Source organism: Artibeus jamaicensis, unplaced genomic scaffold (assembly GCF_021234435.1).
Source record: "Artibeus jamaicensis isolate MK-2021 breed Jamaican fruit bat unplaced genomic scaffold, CSHL_Jam_final scaffold_2693, whole genome shotgun sequence".
In the NCBI taxonomy this organism is placed as follows: domain Eukaryota; kingdom Metazoa; phylum Chordata; class Mammalia; order Chiroptera; family Phyllostomidae; genus Artibeus; species Artibeus jamaicensis.
In genome coordinates, this window is record NW_026522033.1 from 107,154 (window position 1) to 124,780 (window position 17,627).

Consider the following 17,627-nt stretch of genomic DNA (forward strand, 5'->3'; position numbering starts at 1 on the left):
CGGACTTGAAGGAGCTTTAGTGCAGCCTGGGAAGGGAGTGCAGTGGCTCTTGGTGGTGGCGGCTCAGGCACAGGATCAGGCCTAGGAGCGGGAGGACAGGGACCAGAGGGAGGGGGACGGGAAGTGTGGTGCAGCGCCTCCTAGGGACTGGGGTCCACAATGCTGGTTCGTGGGGATCCTGGCTCCTAGAGCAGGTGTTGTGGCAGTAACTTTGGGCCCGGGAGAGACACTCTCCTCATACCCACCCTCGGGTGGGGCCCCTGCTCTGTGCCTGGCTGGTCCAGTGCACTTTATGCCCAGGGAGCTGGACCTGAGCTCCTTGGGTGAAGTAATCCTTAGGGTAACCACTCCCATTGGCCTAAAATGTGCGTGCTGGGGTCAGTGAGTTGATGGAACTGGGAAACACCAGGGGATGTGCAACACAGTGGGGAACACTCTCCTGGCCATCAAGAAGACAGAAGGGGAAGGGACTAGAGAAGGAAGTGTATGAATGACCCAGGAACACGGACCACAGGGTGGGAATTGAGTGGAGCCTGGTGGGGCCGGTGTGAAATGGGTGGAGGAGAGTATAGGGGGAAATCGGGAGAACTGTAGTGCAATAATAACTTTAGAATATTTTAAAAATAAAAAATAAATAACAGCAAAAAATAAAAAGGAAGGAAGAAAGGAGTATTTACAACCAGGAATTAGGGAAGTGATACAATCAGGCCTAATCAAAACAATGGTGTTTTCTGGGAGCTGGTTTACAAACACCCCTGACCACCACTCCACACACCTGTGGAGTTTCTGGAGCAAACATACCAGGTCCATCATCTGATACGCAGAGCATCCTTCACCTGACGAGGCAGTGTTTTTCATGATGGTTTTGTATTTCTTCCTCCCAAACTAGTCTTTCACAATGAAATTTATTGCAGTTTTATGAAGTCATACAATTACACAGGTGTCAGCGCTGACTGGTGTGGGTCAGTGGGTTGAACACTGGCCTGCAAACCAAAGGGTCTCCTGTTCTTCTTGGTCAGGGCACACGGCTGGGTTTCAGGCCAGGCCCAGGCAGGGGGTGAATCAGAGGGAAGAAACCCGTGTTTCTGTGGCACATTGATGTTTTTCTCCCTCCTTTCCCCTCTCTAGGAAATAAATAATAAAATCTTAAGAATATTACAGAGGTTTCAAGCACACGGTTCTATGATACATCATCAGTATATGGCACTGAGTTCTTCCAAAATCAAATCTCTCCTCACCATAGATTTCACTCTCTTCACCCTCCTCTGTCTCACTCTGACCCTTCCCTCTGGTGACCACCAGTGTGTTGTCCATGTCCACCAGTTCAAACAATTCCTGGTTTTTATTCTTTTAACCAGTTGTTTCAAACAGATTTATTGTCCGACCCAGAGACATACAGAATCAGCAAATGTGGACAATAAAAGAAAGAAAAATGTCCTGCATGAAAGTGGACCAGAGATGGAGGGTGAGCCCAGGGGTGGATCTGAACCTGTGATGTGGGCTGAGCCCCAGGTCACGGGGGTGAGAACAGAGGTGCAGCCAAGGAAGGTCAGCAGTGCAGTGAGGGGAGACGCCCACAGTCTAGCTGTGGGGAAGCCTCTGCAGCCCCAGCCCCGCCTCTCCCTGCAGGGGAACCACGCCCACACCCTCCACATTCTCAGCAGACTCTTTCCCAGGGGCGCCCACAGTTTCCTCCAGAACTTCCTGGGGTCATCAGACTCTTCTCCAGGCTCTGCCTCAGTGACTGGTGGGTTTGCTGTTTCCTGTGTTCAACTCCTGGCTGCATCGTGGGGTCTTCTCCAACTGTGCCAAGCTTCACACAGCAGCACCCCGAGGACCACGAGGATGAAGCCAGACACACCCAAGCGGATGAGGTTCCCCACTGTGTAGTCTTGGGGTTGATGAGGTAGGAATTGTGGGTGAAGAGGTCACAGAGGTCAGGACAGACTCAGATCACCCCAGTCCCCCTGCATGTCCACCAGGGCACCTGCATCTCATGGACCAGTTTTGATGCTCTGAGCACAGCCCCATAATTGAGAATTTCTCCTCCCCTCTACTCTTGGAATCTGACTTGTTTCCCATCATCCCAGAGGATCAGCAGCTCCAGAGGAAAAGAAAACCAACAGGATATGAGAGGAGAAAACTAGAATGGCTTCAGTCATCTCTTCTCTCATCTTCAATGTGTCTCTCAAACTAATGGTTCCCAACCCAACTCCCCCAGGGGAGCATTTCTGGGGCCTGGACTTGCATTGCTTTGCAAAGTCAAGATGCACACAGGGGACTTCAATTTGTCCTGAATGTCAGGACATGAAGGAGTGACAACTGGATCTACCTTTTCACTACTTCACCTCAGCTGTCTCCTTGTGTCTCTGACTCGGGAACATAATTTGCACATCACAATTCTTTCCTCTTTCTCAATTATTCTTTTTAAAGAGATAGATGATGGAATATGTACAACATAGATATTTTTGGTATTGAGATTTACCGAAGTTAACATAATCTCTAAGTGTTCATTGAGCTTGTAATCTACCAGGAAGATTGGTAAGAAAGGGGCAAAAAAATAAAAAAGAAAATCTTTAGATGCATAGCTGCATGAAAATACAGATCTCTGTAGATCACAGACAGACCCTGATGATGTGACAAATGAAGTCACAGGGAATACAGGGAACTCTGGGAGGGAAAGTGGGCACTGATGGGAGTTCTGGTGGGAGGTGTTTTGGAGGATGACCTGCCCCAGCTGACCACCTGGTGTCATGGAAACAGAGCAGAAACCCTGCTGTCCTTCCACACCCAGGTAATGACAGTTGACCCCATGGAGACAGGACCAGCTCAGATGGGGTTCATGTTCTTTCTCCCACAGGGATTCTCTGGCATCAAAGTTCTAAACTGACTGAGCTTTATCAGATCCTGGAATGGATTGTGCTCTGATAGATGGGAGAAGGGAGTCCCAGATACAAGTAGGATGTTGTCACTGGGACGCATATCAAGGGGGCTGAGCCAGCTCCATATCAGTTCAGACTGTCAGAGGATCTCTGAGTCCTATCTCTGGTTATGACTCACCCTGACCCATAATGGGAGCCTCCTTGACTGTGTCTCCCACGTGGGTGTGATTTTACAAGAACCAGAACAGCTCAGGGGCTCTGAATCAGCAACAAAGACAGAGGCAGTTGTGGCTCCTTCTGTTTTCACCCCACCTGAGCCGGGCATCTTCCCCTTCATGTATTTCCTCCCCACTGATCACATGGGACCCAATGACCATCCTGCTCCTTGAGATAAGAGGTTCCTTCTTTACATCCCCAGGACATTAGGAAACAAGGCCTTCTGGAACTATTTGAAGTATTGAAATGTAAAATGGTGGAGTGTGTGTCTCCTCTAGGCTAAGGGGACTCTGCTACCCAACAGATATTACCTTTGTCCGTGTGGAGGAGGGTCTGCAGACCCCAGCTGCTGCATGACACAGGAACAGGGGAGGCTGTGGGTGTGCCTGCCTCCTCATGTCTCCTATAGTCCAGTAGATGTCCCCCAAATGTTGGCCCTTCACACACTTCAGTGTCCTAACTGAACACACCAGCCCTGGATAGAACCTCAGGTGGGGTGAGGCATGGAGAGGGTGGGGACTCCCCATCTTCTCCATCATTTATGGGGTGTGATTCCCTCTATTGCTGACCTCACTGTTTCACCCTCCTTCCCATCCCAGCCCAGAGCTGTCCTGGGACAGAATCTGCTCCCTCAGTGGACATAGGGTGACAGTACCTCACCTGAGACCAGGAGCTCCAGGGGGTCGCTGGGCTGTGACAGCTGGAAGGGGGAGGAGCTGCGTGAGCTGTAGCACCTGTAGGTCCCTCTGTGGCCCCAGGTCACAGGGCTGATGGTGAAGTTGGCCTGAGAGGGAGCAGCTGTGTCCTGCAGATGAAGCTGCTGGGGAGGATCCAGGGACCCCTCCCTGTGCAGGTGGAAGGTGTCAGCCCTGTCCTCAGATCGACACTGCAGGGTCACATTTGCTCCCCAGGGCACCGAGGGCCCTGGCTGGACTGAGAGGGAGGGTTTGCTGTCTTTTCCTGGGGAGAGGAGGGCTGTGATGTGCACAGGGTCATCCCTACATACCCTTGTCCCCAGCTGAGGGACCATGTCTTTTCCAGGGACACTGTCTGTGACCACTGTCAGCTCCTCTCAATCCCTCTGAGTGGGCATCTTATATCTCCATGCCCCTCACTCTCTCTCTCCTAGACCTCAGCCCCATCAGCCTCTGCTCCAGGACCCTTGCCTAGACCCCATCATCACCATGGTGACCCCAGGGCACAGCCCTGAGCAGACAGTCAGGACAGGGGGCAGGGCTGTGCTTCTCACCTGCAATCAGGATGTCCACGGGGGCGCTGGGGGCCGACCACACATAGGAGAGTTTGTGTCCACTGTAGCACCTGTACTGGCCCCCATGGGTGAGGTTCACCGGGCCAAGGGAGAAGTTGGGGCTGTGCTGTCCATGGAGATGCTGGGGGGGTGTGGGCCCCTCATCCTTGGTCAGAGCGAATCTGTCAAAGCCGGGCTCTGAGTGACACTGGAGGGTCAGGCTGTCTCCAGGCAGAAGCAGGGGGCCAGGCTGGGCTGAGAGGAAGGGCTCCCTGTACACACCTGGGGAGAAGGTCATTGTCACCCAGGGGACACAAACACCCACCACCCACTGGGGCTGCAGGGAGAGCTCTCACATGTCCCTCCCTAAGTGTCTTGCCTGTGGTTCTGTCCCCAGTAAAGTGGAGTCACTGACCCCCACAACCCCCAGGGCTTTACTAGGTACAAGATTTAGATCAGTTATTTGGGGCCCAGGAAAGAATTGCAGCCAAGTGTGGGTCACCTCACCTGTGACCTCGAGGTGCAGAGGGGCACTGGGCTGTGACCACACATTGGGGTTGGAGCTGGAGGAGCCATAGCATCTGTAGGTCCCCCCATGGGAGGAGCTCACGGGACCCACAGGGAAGACAGCCTGCCACCTCCTCTCATAGGATCTGTGTTCTGATTTCTTGTGTTGAAGCAGCTCAGCCCCTCCCTCTTTCAGCAGGTGGAAAGTGTCCCATGTGGACTGTGAGCTGCACAAGAGGGACACGTTCCCTCCTGAGGTCACCACAGGGCCTGGCTGGGCTGAGAGAGAGGGTCCACTGTGTTCTCCTGAGGGAGAAGGAGGATCTGAGTTAAAGGGGACTGTCACCCCACCTTCCCCAGGAGTAGACTGTGAGGGGTTAGTGCCCCCTAAAACCACACTCTGTTCCCTTCATCCTCTGAGAGGAGCCCTCAAGTGTGGAGGAGACCAGATTCCCCCTTACCTGTCAGCACCAGGAGCAGGGGCTCACTCCTCTCAGACAGCCTGCCTCCAGTGCTGTATGCACACTGGTACAGCCCTGTGTTCTGTGAGTTCATGGACTGAATGAGGAACCCGGTCTTGTTGCTGGAGGCCTGTGGGATGCTTGTGTCCAAGGGCTCAGAACTCCTCTCTTTATACAGAGCATAGCCATCCGCCTGCAGAGACCCTTGACACCAGATGGTCACAGGGCTCCCCTTACTGATGATGGGGCCTGGGTCAGCCCAGATGGAGGGTTTGGGGTGACCCCCTAGAATGGAATCAGATCTGTAGGTCAGGGAAGCCTTATTTCCTCAGTTTCCCCACTTGTCACTCTAAGACCCCTCCTATGCTAGTTGCCATCAGCCCAAACCCACTGTGTGTCTCCCAGCTACCCAGGGGCATCATTGCGGTGAAGGAGGAGGTCTGGTGGAAGACTCACCTGCTTGGACCTGGTCCCACGGACCCCAACGCAGCCCTGGAAGAAAGTTCCTGTGAGGTTAACCTTCAACTGATAGGACATGAGAGAAAAGGTATAGGATGGCTCAGGTTGTCTCTTTTCTAATCTTCAATGGGTCTGTCAAACTAACGGTAACAAACTCAATTCCTTGAGGTGACACCTCTGGGGTATGGACTTGCATTGCTTTGGAAAGCCAAGATGCCCACAGGGGACTTCAATTTGTCCTGAATGTCAGGACATGAAGGAGTGATGGCTGGAGGTATGTTTTCATTGCTTCACCTCAGCTGCCTCCTTGTGTCTCTGACTCGGGAACATAATTTCCATGTCACATTCCTTTCTACTTCCTATCAGTCTTTTTTTCAAAAACATAAATAATAGACTGTGTACAGCACAGGTGGTTTTGGTTTTGAGAACTGCCAAATTTAACATAACCTCTAAATGTTCATTCAGCTTGTAATGTAATAGGAATATTGGTAAGAAAGTAGCAAAAAGATAAATGAAAAAGTAAAGTCTTTAGATGCACAGCTGCATGAAAACACAGATCTCTGTAGATCACAGACCGGCCCTGATGATGTGACAAATGAAGTCACAGGACATACAGGGAACTCTGGGAGGGGGAGGGGGCACTGACAGGAGTTCTGGTGGGAGGTGTATCAGAGGATGACCTGCCCCAGCTGACCACCAGGTGTCATGGAAACAGAGTAGAAGCCCAGCCATCCTCCCACACCCAGGTAATGACAGTGGTTCCCCATGGAGACAGGACAAGCTCAGAGTGGACTCATGTTCTTTCTCCCACAGGGATTCTCTGGCATCCAAGTTCTAAACTGACTGAGCTTTTTCAAATCCTGAATTAAATTCTGCTCTGATAGATGGAAAAAATGAGTTCCAGATACAGGTGATTTTGTCACTGGGGTTCATTTCAAACAACCTGAGTCAAGTCTACTTTGATTTAGACTGTCTGAGGGCCCCCTTCACTCTAATCCACAAAGGAGAGGCCTCCCTGCCTCTCTCTCCTATGTGGGATTTTTTCCACAGGGACCAGAACAACTCAGGGGCCTAGAGTCAGCAACACAGACAGAGGCAGGTGTTGCTTCTGCTCTTTTCTCCCCACCTGACCTGGGCATCTTCCCCTTCATGGATTTCCTCCCCACCGATCACATGGGACCCAGTGACCTTCCTCCTGCTTGAGACAAGAGGACCCTTCTTTATGTCTCCACCTTTATCCCCAGGACTTTAGGAAACAAGGCCTTCTGGAACTATGTGAAGTGTTGAAGGCTAAAGTGAGAAACAGCAGAAGCCTGGTGGAGTCTGTGTCTCCTCTGGGCTAAGGGGACTCTGCTACCCAACAGACATGAAGTTTGTCCTTGTGGAGGAGGGTCTGCAGACCTCAGCTGGTGCATAACACAGGAACAGGGGAGGCTGTGGGTATGCCTGCCTCCTCATGTCTCCTATAGTCCAGTAGATGTCCCCCAAATATTGTCTCCTCACGTACTTCAGTGTCCTCTCTCCACACACCAGCACTGAATGGACCCTCAGGTGTGGTGAGGTATGGAGAGGGTCGGGGACTCCCCATCTTCTCTGTCTCTTTCTGGGGTGGGATTTCATTATTGTTGACCTCACTGTTTCCCCTCCTTCCTGTCCCAGCCCAGAGCTGTCCTGGGACAGAGTCTGCTCCCTCAGTGGACGTGGAATGGGGGTCCCTCACCTGAGACCAGGAGCTCCAGGGGGTCACTGGGCTGTGACAGCTGGAAGGGGGAGGAGCTGTGTGAGCTGTAGCACCTGTAGATCCCCTGGTGGCCCCAGGTCACAGGGCTGATGGTGAAGTTGGCCTGAGAGGGGGCAGCCGTGTTCTGCAGATGAAGCTGCTGGGGAGGATCTAGGGACCCCTCCCTGTGCAGGTGGAAGGTGTCAGCCCTGACCTCAGATCGACACTGTAGAGTCACTGTCAATCCCCAGGCAACCAAGGGCCCTGGCTGGACTGAGAGGGAGGGTTTCCTGTACATTCCTGGGGAGAGGAGGGCTGTGATATGCAGAGTCATCCCTCCACCTGTGCCCTTGACCCTGAGCTGAAGGACCATGTTCTTTCCCAGGGACTCTGACTGTGACCCGTGTCAGCTCCTCTGTGTCCCTCTGGATGGGCATATTCTTTCTCATGACCCTCACTCCCTGCTTTCTCACTCCCTCTGCCAGACCTCAGCCCCTCAGCTATTTGTTCCAGGACCCTCACCTGGACTGTGTCACCACCATTGTGACCCCAGGCCAGAGCTCTGAGCAGACAGTCATGACTAGTGATGGGGCAAGTCTCCTCACCTGTAATCAGGATGTCCAGGGGGGCGCTGGGGGCTGACCACACATAGGAGAGGTTGTGTCCACTGTAACACCTGTACTGGCCCCCGTGGGTGAGGTTCACAGGGCCCAGGTGGAAGTCAGGGCTGTGCTGCCCATGGAGATGCTGGTGGGGTGTGGGCCCCTCGTCCTTGGTCAGAGCGAATCTGTCAGATCCGGGTTCCGAGCCACACTGGAGGGTCAGGCTGTCCCCAGGCAGCACAAGGAAACTTGGCTGGGCTGAGAGGGAGGGCTCCCTATACATACCTGGGGAGAAGAGTCATTGTCACCTAGAGGACAAACAGATGCACTGCCCACCAGGGCTGCAGGAAGAGTTCTCATTTGTCCTTTCCTACACCTCCTATCTGTGGTTCTGTCCACAAAAACTCTTGTCAGTGACGCCCACATCCCCTAGGGCTTTACTAGACAAGAAGTTTAGATCAGTTATTTGGAGCACAGGAAAAAACTGAAGCCAAGTGTTGGCCAGTTCTCCTGTGACCTCGATGTTCAGAAGGACACTGGGCTGTGACCACACACTGGGGTCAGAGCTGTTGGAACCATAGCATCTGTAGGTCCCCCCATGGGAGGAGTTCATGGGGCCAACAGGGAAGATAGCCTGCCACCTCCTCTCATAGAATCTCTGTTCTGATTTCCTGCATTGGGGCAGCTCAGCCCCTCCCTCCTTCAGCAGGTGGACAGTGTCCCATGTGGACTGTGAGCTGCACAAGAGGGACACGTTCATTCCTGAGGTCACCACAGGGCCTGGGTGGGCTGAGAAGGAGGGTGGGCTGTACACTCCTGAGGGAGAAGGAGGATCTGAGTTAAAAAGGACCATCATCCCACCTTTCCCAGGAGTAGACTGTGAGGCGTGAGGCCCTGCTAAAACCTCACTTTGTCCACTTCATCCTGTGAGGAGGAGCCTGTAGTGGGAAGGAAACCCAGGTTCCCCCTTACCTGTCAGCACCAGGAGCAGGGGCTCACTCCTCTCAGACAGCCTGCCCCCAGTGCTGTATGCACACTGGTACAGCCCTGTGTCATATGAGCTCATGGACTGAATGAGGAACCCGGTCTTGTGGCTGGAGGCCTGTGTGATTGTTGTGTTCAAGGGCTCAGAACTCTTCTCTTTAAACAGAATGTAGCCATCCACCTGCAGAGACCCCTGACACCAGATGGTCACAGGGTTCCCCTTGCTGACGATGGGGCCTGGGTCAGCCCAGATGGAGAGTTTGGGACCAAATTCTGGAAAGGAATCAGATCTATAGTGTCAGGGGTGTTCTTGTCTCCTCAGTCTCCCCAACAGTCACTCCCAGGACCCTCCCACACTGGTCACTGCCAGCCAGGACCCACTCTGTGTCCTCAGCGTCCCAGAAGCATCATTGTACTGAAGTAAGAGTTTTGGAGGTTTACTCACCTGCCTGGACCTGGTCCCATGGGCCCCAACACAGCCCTGGAAGAGAATTCCTGTGAAATTATCCTTCATCCACACACAGAAGCTCCAGGCCTGTTGTGGGCCTCTGAGTGCTGGGGTCAGACCTGGGGCTGAGCCACCTCTTCTCCTCCCAGATGCTCTGTCCCCACTGAATCTGCTCATTCCTGGGGTCTCTTGTATCCCGGACCTGAAAGATGATGGGATTCCATCCCTCATTGTTCCCCCAAAGCTCACCAAGACAGAGAAGGACACTGAGGGTCCAGGTCATGGTGCTTCCTGCCATGGTCACCAGTGTGCAGACAACATCTAGATTCACTGCAACACAGAGTAACAAATGGCGTGTCACGTGGTCTGACTTCTGTGTGACAGGTCCTGGGTTCCTCATCAGTGGCCTGGCAGGGAGGGAAGCAGCCCCTCCCTGAAAGATAGGCCAGAAGAGACAGCAAGCTCTGGACATTTCAGATCTGAGCCTCAGCAGATCCCACAGGCTCTGCACCCACCTCATGTGACACCCAAATACAGAAGGTGACCCCTGTCCCAGAACATGAGGGTAGAGGACACCAGGCAGGACTCAGGAGCAGCCCAATTTCTGTTCCAAGTTTTACTCTGACCTTGAACTTTGTGTCCTTTGGTAAGTCACTTCCCTCTTCTGAGACCCTGTAAGTGTCATTTTTCTTCCTCTTTCCCACTGGCCAGGGCCTCAGGCAATATGTACTGAGCAGTCACCCTGTGCATTCATGGTTCCAGGCCCTGGAGAGTCACTGCTGAAGCTGCCGGCCTCTGTCCCTGGACTCACAGGGCTCAGAGGAATGAAGACAGGCAGACAGATATGTGGACGGCAGATGGATCAGTTACAGTCTCATGAGACTGTCCATGTTGGGAGAATAACAAGGCAGGGTGGTTCAATAACAGGGGACATCTTGCAACAATGCGTCCTTATCAGGGATGGGATGACCCAAGGCATGAGCAGGGATCAGTCCAGAGGCCATGGGCAGGGAAAGGTCCTTGACCAGAATGAGCTGGGCCATTTCTCAGGAGTGGCCACAGTCAGGTGAAGGCTGTGTTCTGAGAAAACAGAATCTGGAGCACTGTGCAGATTGTCTGGAGTGCATTTGAAGTCAGTGGAATAGACAGGTTTATGTTTTAAAAAGGCTACCCCCACCTGAAAACGTCATGCCAGCAGACTCTGCTGATAATGAGCTCCATCAGTCATAAAACTACAACATGCACCTGGCTCATGGATCGCGTGTTGATTAGTATTTTAAGTGATTCACACAAACCTGTAATGCTCACTGCACTGACTGTTGACTGGGATGAGACAGGACAGCTTTCGTTTCTGTCTCAATCTTGGGAAGGAGGTGACTCGGTTCAGATTGGCTGAAGGAACAGGAGGGGATACCACAGGATTTTGAAATAGTTTCAGTGTGTGGTTTGGTGTGGAGGGGAGTGTGGTTAACAGGGTTGGTTTGGTTGTGGAGAGTGAGTCATGTTTGCTGGGGCTGGTGGGTTTAGCTTCACCCTGAACACTGACAGCCTTGAATGCCAGATGGTGCAACATGGATCTGTTCAGAGGGTGGGAGCTGGTGGAGGGGGCAGAGCAGGCAGCCTCAGACCAGGTCCCTTGTAGGAAGAGTCCTCAGGAGGTGGAGAGAGCAGTGAACTGGAGAAAGGCATGAAGCCTGCATTGGAGGTGCAGGAAGGAGGGTGATGTGAGGACCAGGCATTTTGAGTGTTGTGATGGATCAGGGACATGGTTCAGAGGTGCTCTGTGAGGCATCATGGAGTAGAGTTGATGACAGTCAGGGAAGTGGGAGAGTCCAAAAAAAAAAAGTCTGTTCCACCTTCTTCTTTGTGTATGGAGAGGCCAGTGGGGCTGTCTCCAGTAGGATGGCCCCACGAGAGAGGGCAGCATGGGGAGGAGGTGCTGCAGAAACTGGTCACCATTTCTTAGAAGGAACTACAGCCCTGATGGGACAATGAATTTTCTTTCCTCAAACAGTTCCCTTCACTGACTTCCTGCTCGTATCAGTCAGCACCAGCCTGTCCTTCATTGCCCCCTTCAAACCTCTGGGTCAGTTCTGCCTTCTCAGGGCCCCTCCTCCTCTGACCAAAGCTCTTCCTCTCACACTGGGAACTCCCTCTGCAGTATCAGGTAAGAGCCCCAGTGTAGGGCAGCCAGGTTCTCAATGAAAAGAGACAGACCCAGGGATCTGTGAGGCAGTTTATGTTCCTGAATCAGGAGTAAACTGAGAACAATATCAAAGAAGAAACACAATATTGTACTGTTGTGTTAGAAATAGTTAGCTGACCATGCCATAAATAACTTGAAAGCCATAAATTTACCTGTCCAAGGAACTCAGCTATGAATCTTTGAAAACCAACCCCACACGCATCATGAGCATCATCAAACTAGTCAAGGAAAATGGAATCCACCCAGACAGAAATGGCACATGACACATGGAGGAAACATGATTGGATTGATGCAGATTTCCCATCAGAAATCATCATGGTTAGAAGTTCAAATTCCTGAGAGGTGAGAAAAGTTCAGTGGAATTCTCAATATATTCTTCAGGAAAGGAAGTGAAATAAAGGAATACCGACCATAGGACCTTTTTAGAAGAGTGATCTTCAAGCAGACAGGAGATCATTCTAAAGGGATCCTTGGAAATTCAGGAATTAGAGAAGAACCAACACGTCTAAATGAATATTTATGTAAATGTAATAGCATATTTCCTCCTCTTAACTTTTAAATATATATAGATGGCTGTTGAAAGCAGAAATGGGCACATTACCTGGTATGGTGTGTGAGGTGTGTGGATGGACCACAGATTTTTTTGTCTAATTTGTGACCATATTCAACCAGTTCTGTGAGCATCCTGATGACCAGTGTTTTGAACTGTGCGTGGAATAGGCTGGCTATCTCTTCATCACTTAGTTGTGTTTTTTTCTGGAGGTTTGATCTGTTCTTTCATTGAGGCCATTTCATTCGTCTTGACAGGCCCGTAAGGTAGCAAGGGGAGTAGGCTTAGGCATTCACTGGTAGGGCAACCCACATGTCTGCCTTGTGACACTGTATGTGGGGGAGGATCTGAGAGGGAACAGTGCTGCTTGCTCTGCTCTCTCCCAGTTTTCAGTCACTCTCCCTGCTACCCACAATCAAATTGGAATCTGCTGTTGCTGATTCCTGGGTGGTGGGTTTGTGTATGTTCCAGGACCCTGTTAGTCTCTGCAACAAACTGCCCTGTGAGGTTTGGAGTTTCTCTTACTGCCACCTCAACCACCACAGGTGTTTTCAGTCAGAGGCTTTGAGGCTTTATTTCCCAGTACTGGAACCCTGGGTTGCTTGGTCTGTCTCACTCTCCAGTTTTTCCTCCTAGTTTATCTGCATGCAAATGTGGGACCTTGTAGTCCATGAGCTGCTGCCTTGCCATGCGTCCTCTCCAGCAGGCTGCTCATCTGCGCCCTTCCTACAGGTCTGGATGAATGTTTGTTCTTTAACTCCTTGGTTGTTGGACTTCCATACAGTTTGATTTTCTGTCAGTTTTGGTTGTTTTTTGCTTTAAATTTGTTGTTGTCATTGTTTTGGTTGTGCGAGGAGGCACCATTTGTCTACCTACAACTCCATATTGGATGGAAGTTATGGGTTTATTTCTGAAGTTTTGATTCTGTTCCATTTGTCTGTATCACCTTCTTTTTTGCAATTACCATTGTTTTAATTATTAGAACTCTGTAGCATAATTTGATACCAGGCAGTGTGATGCCTTTAGCTGTATTCTTCTTTTTCAAGATTGCTTTGGGTATTGGTGGTCTTGAGTGGTTTTGTGTGAATTTTATTATCAGCCTTTTGTATTTCTGTGATAAGCGCAGTTGAAATTTTGGTAGGGCTTGCAGTGAATTTGTCGATTGGGCAGTATACACATTTTAGTGAATTCTTCCTAACTGTAAATGCAGGATATATTTTCATTTATTTCCATCTTTTTCATTTTTTGCCAAAGTCTTAGGGTTTTCAATGTCCAAACCTTGCACCTCCTTGGCCATTGTCTGTTGTGTTTGATGTTATTGTAAATGGGAATAAATATTCATTACTTTCCTGATTTTGTTATATTTTGCACACAGAAATGCCACTGATTCCTGGATGATTGTTGTGTATCCTGCCATTTACTGAGTTTGTTTTTAAGTTTGTACCATTTTTTGTGGAATGTTTAGGGGGGTTATATAAAAGATTGTATCATCCACACAGTTTTATTTCTTTCTTTCCAGTTTGCATGGTCTGTTTTTCTTGTCCTTTTCTCATGGTTCTGCCTAGGACAGTTAGTGTGAGTTTCACAGGAGTGGGGAGAGTGGGCTTCCTTGTCCTGTTGCTGATCTCAGAAGAGAAACTCTCAGCTTTTCAGTGTTGAGTCTGATGTTGGCTGTGGGCTTCCACACGTGACCTTTATTGTGCTGAGGGGTGGTCATTCCATCCCCAATGTGTTGACAGTGGTTATTATGAAATGTTTTTTTATGAAAAAAATGGTGTACTTTGTCCAATGTCTTCTCTAAATCTACTCAAACAGGCATATGTTTTATATCATTTACTTTATTATTGTGGTGAAAACCCTTATTGATTTTCACATGTTAAAGTATTGTTCACTACTATCAGGACCCTGTGTTAAATCCCATTTGGTCATGGTGTACAAGAGGTTTAATGTGCTTATGAATTCGTCATGCTACTGTTCATTGAGATATTTTGCATGTATGTTCAAGAAGAATATTGGTCTCTTGTATTTTTTTTTATTTATTCTTTGGCTGATGCCCTCTGTACCACTGTGCATTTCATTGAGTTACTTTTCCCAGCATGAAATTGATGGGTTTTATTTGATAATTTCTGTCTCTTTTTGAATTTGCTGTTTGGTCCATGCAATGTTTTCCTGACTTTATTGAAATGTCTTTCTGTTTGTGTCTTGTAGTCGTGGAGCGTCTTTTGAATTACATGCTGGGTAAATGGCAGTTCTCCCTGACTTTGGGTTAAGTTATTGGGATTTTATTATGGTCTTTGGTGATGGCTGACATTGTGATTCTTCCTGATCTGTGGAGTGCTGTGTTCTCTTTTTGTATTTGATGCCACAGTCACCTCCTGCAAGCCCAACCCCTGCCCTCAAGTGAGAGACCCTTTCTGTTGGTCCTGAGTGTGTCTGGGGCTTGTGGGACCTTGTGTGGATGGGCCAGCTTCGTGCTTGTGGCTCCCTCTTGTGGCAGGATTCTCAGGTTGTAGGTCTGGTCCTCATCTTTCAGTGTATCTGGCCAGTTGGTAAACTCTTGTCTATATTTTTCTTTAATGTTATTTTAAATAATAGGCCATGACTTTTACAGACAGGGGCACCTAGTCCCCATGCCATCTCCAAGGTCCAGCTGACCCCATTGCAGTCTCAGACCTCCTCCTTGCTTTTTGATGAGATCAGAGGCATGTTAGGTCCTCAGGGGTCTCTGGAACTGAGCCTCCAAAACAAGCGTGTTGCTACTGCTCTGGGCAGGGCGAGCATGGGGCGGGGCTGCAAGGGACCCAGGGGCCAGCAGGGTCTGGGCTGTGTGCAGGGCTCTGGCCAAGCTGTTGTGGGATGGGTGCGAGCCCCTGAGCAGTTAAGGCAGAAGCGGGTTGGGGGCGCATCAACTTGGACAGGTTGTCGCTGCTGGTGAAGGGCTTGGAGCAGAGAAGGCAGGGGAGGGGCTTCTGTCCCCTGTGCACTCTGCAGGGACAGACTCCTGCCACTGTGCGGGAACTTCTTGTGGCAGCTGTGCGTGTGGCAGGCGCGGGTGATGTGAGGTGCTTGGACTTGAAGGAGCTTTAGTGCAGCCTGGGAAGGGAGTGCAGTGGCTCTTGGTGGTGGCAGCTCAGGCACAGGATCAGGCCTAGGAGCAGGAGGACAGGGACCAGAGGGAGGGGGACGGGAAGGGTGGTGCAGCGCCTCCTAGGGACTCGGGTCCACAATGCTGGTTCGTGGGGATCCTGGCTCCTAGAGCAAGTGTCCTGGCAGTAACTTTGGGCCCAGGAGAGACACTCTCCTCATACCCACCCTCGGGTGGGGCCCCTGCTCTGTGCCTGGCTGGTCCAGTGCACTTTATGCCCAGGGAGCTGGACCTGAGCTCCTTGGGTGAAGTAATCCTTAGGGTAACCACTCCCATTGACCTAAAATGTGCGCCCGTGGGACTCAGTGAGTTGATGGAACTGGGGAAACACCAGGGATGTGCAACACAGTGGGGAGCACTCTCCTGGCCGTCAAGAAGACAGAAGGGGAAGGGACTAGAGAAGAAAGTGTATGAATGACCCAGGAGCACGGACCACAGGGTGGGAATTGAGTGTTGGAGCCCAGTGGGGCCTGTGTGAAATGGGTGGAGGTGAGTATAGGGGGAAATCGGGAGAACCGTAGTGCAATAATAACTTTAAAATATTTTAAAAATAAATAACAGCGAAAAATAAAAAGGAAGGAAGAAAGGAGTATTTACAACCAGGAATTAGGGAAATGCCACAATCAGGCCTAATAAAAACAATGGCGTTTTCTGGGAGCTGGTTTACAAACACCCCTGACCACCACTCCACACACCTCTGGAGTTGCTGTAGCAAACACACCAGGTCCATCATCTGATAAACAGAGCAACCTTCACCTGACCGGGCAGTGTTTTCATGATGGTTTTGTATTTCTTCCTCCCAAACTAGTCTTTCACAATGAAATTTATTGCAGTTTTATGAAGTCATACAATTACACAGGTGTCAGCGCTGACTGGTGTGGGTCAGTGGGTTGAATATTGGCCTGTGAACCAAAGGGTCCCCTGTTCTATTCTTGGTCAGGGCACACGGCTGGGTTTCAGGCCAGGTACCAGGCACGGGGTGAGTCAGAGGCAAGAAATCTGTGTTCATGTGGCACATTCATGTCTTTGTCCCTCCCTTCACCTCTCTAGGAAATAACTAATAAAATCTTTAAAATATTACAGAGGTTTCAATCACACAGTTCTATGAGACATCATCAGTATATGGCACTGAGTTCTTCCAAAATCAAATCTCTCCTCACCATAGATCTCACTCTCTTTACCCTCCTCTGTCTCACTCTGACCCTTCCCTCTGGTGACCACCAGTGTCACCAGTTCAAACAATTCCTGGTTTTTATTCTTTTAACCAGTTGTTTAAAACAGATTTATTGTCCGACCCGGAGACATACAGAATCAGCAAATGTGGACAATAAAAGAAAGAAAAATGTCCTGCATGAAAGTGGACTAGAGATGGAGGGTGAACCCAGGGGTGGATCTGAACCTGTGATGTGGGCTGAGCCCCAGGTCAGGGGGGTGAGAACAGAGGCCCAGTCAAGGAAGGTCAGCAGTGCAGTGAGGGGAGACGCCCACAGTCTAACTGTGGGGAAGCCTCTGCAGCCCCAGCCCCTCCTCTCCCTGCAGGGGAACCACGCCCACACCCTCCACATTCTCAACAGACTCTTCCAGGGGCGCCCACAGTTTCCTCCAGAGCTTCCTGGGGTCATCAGACTCTTCTCCAGTCTCTGCCTTGCTGACTGGTGGTTTGTTGTCCCCTGTGTTCAACTCCTGGCTGCATCGTGGGGTCTTCTCCAACTGTGCCAAGCTTCACACAACAGCACCCCGAGGACCACGAGGATGAAGCCAGACACACCCAAGCGGATGAGGTTCCCCACTGTGTAGTCTTGGGGGTGATGAGGAAGGAATTGTGAGTAAAGAGATCCCAGAAGTCAGGACAGGCTCCGATCACCCCAGTCCCCCTGCATGTCCACCAGGGCACCTGCATCTCATGGACCAGTTTTGATGCTCTGAGCACAGCCTCATAATTGAGAATTTCTCCTCCTCTCTACTCTTGGAATCTGACTTGTTTCCCATCATCCCAGAGGATCAGCAGCTCCAGAGGAAAAGAAAACCAACAGGATATGAGAGGAGAAAAGTAGAATGGCTTCAGTCATCTCTTCTCTCAGCTTCAATGTGTCTCTCAAACTAATGGTTCCCAACCCAACTCCCCCAGGGGAGCATTTCTGGGGCCTGGACTTGGATTGCTTTGCAAAGTCAAGATGCACACAGGGGACTTCAATTTG

General features: G+C 50.5%; 1 protein-coding gene across 3 annotated transcripts; it reads right to left on the bottom strand.

Annotated features, from left to right (window-relative positions):
* Positions 1 to 1,325: 1,325 nt before the first annotated feature.
* LOC119035993 (leukocyte immunoglobulin-like receptor subfamily A member 6) lies at positions 1,326 to 9,995 on the bottom strand. Of its 3 annotated transcripts, XM_053656730.1 has the most exons (7): positions 9,778 to 9,995; positions 9,526 to 9,561; positions 9,069 to 9,353; positions 8,604 to 8,912; positions 8,100 to 8,378; positions 7,495 to 7,794; positions 1,326 to 1,891 (listed from the first exon to the last, which is right to left on the bottom strand). In XM_053656730.1, exons 1-7 carry the CDS (start codon positions 9,926 to 9,928, stop codon positions 1,770 to 1,772), a joined length of 1,482 nt encoding a protein of 493 aa, XP_053512705.1. In that variant the 5' UTR covers positions 9,929 to 9,995; the 3' UTR covers positions 1,326 to 1,769. The 3 variants fall into 3 exon arrangements, with proteins under 3 accessions (XP_053512705.1, XP_053512704.1, XP_053512702.1); XM_053656729.1 differs by lacking the exon at positions 8,604 to 8,912 and having other exon boundaries at positions 7,495 to 7,809; positions 8,100 to 8,381; positions 9,778 to 9,987; XM_053656727.1 differs by lacking the exons at positions 7,495 to 7,794; positions 8,100 to 8,378; positions 8,604 to 8,912 and adding exons at positions 3,759 to 4,058; positions 4,855 to 5,160 and having other exon boundaries at positions 9,778 to 9,981.
* Positions 9,996 to 17,627: the final 7,632 nt, after the last annotated feature.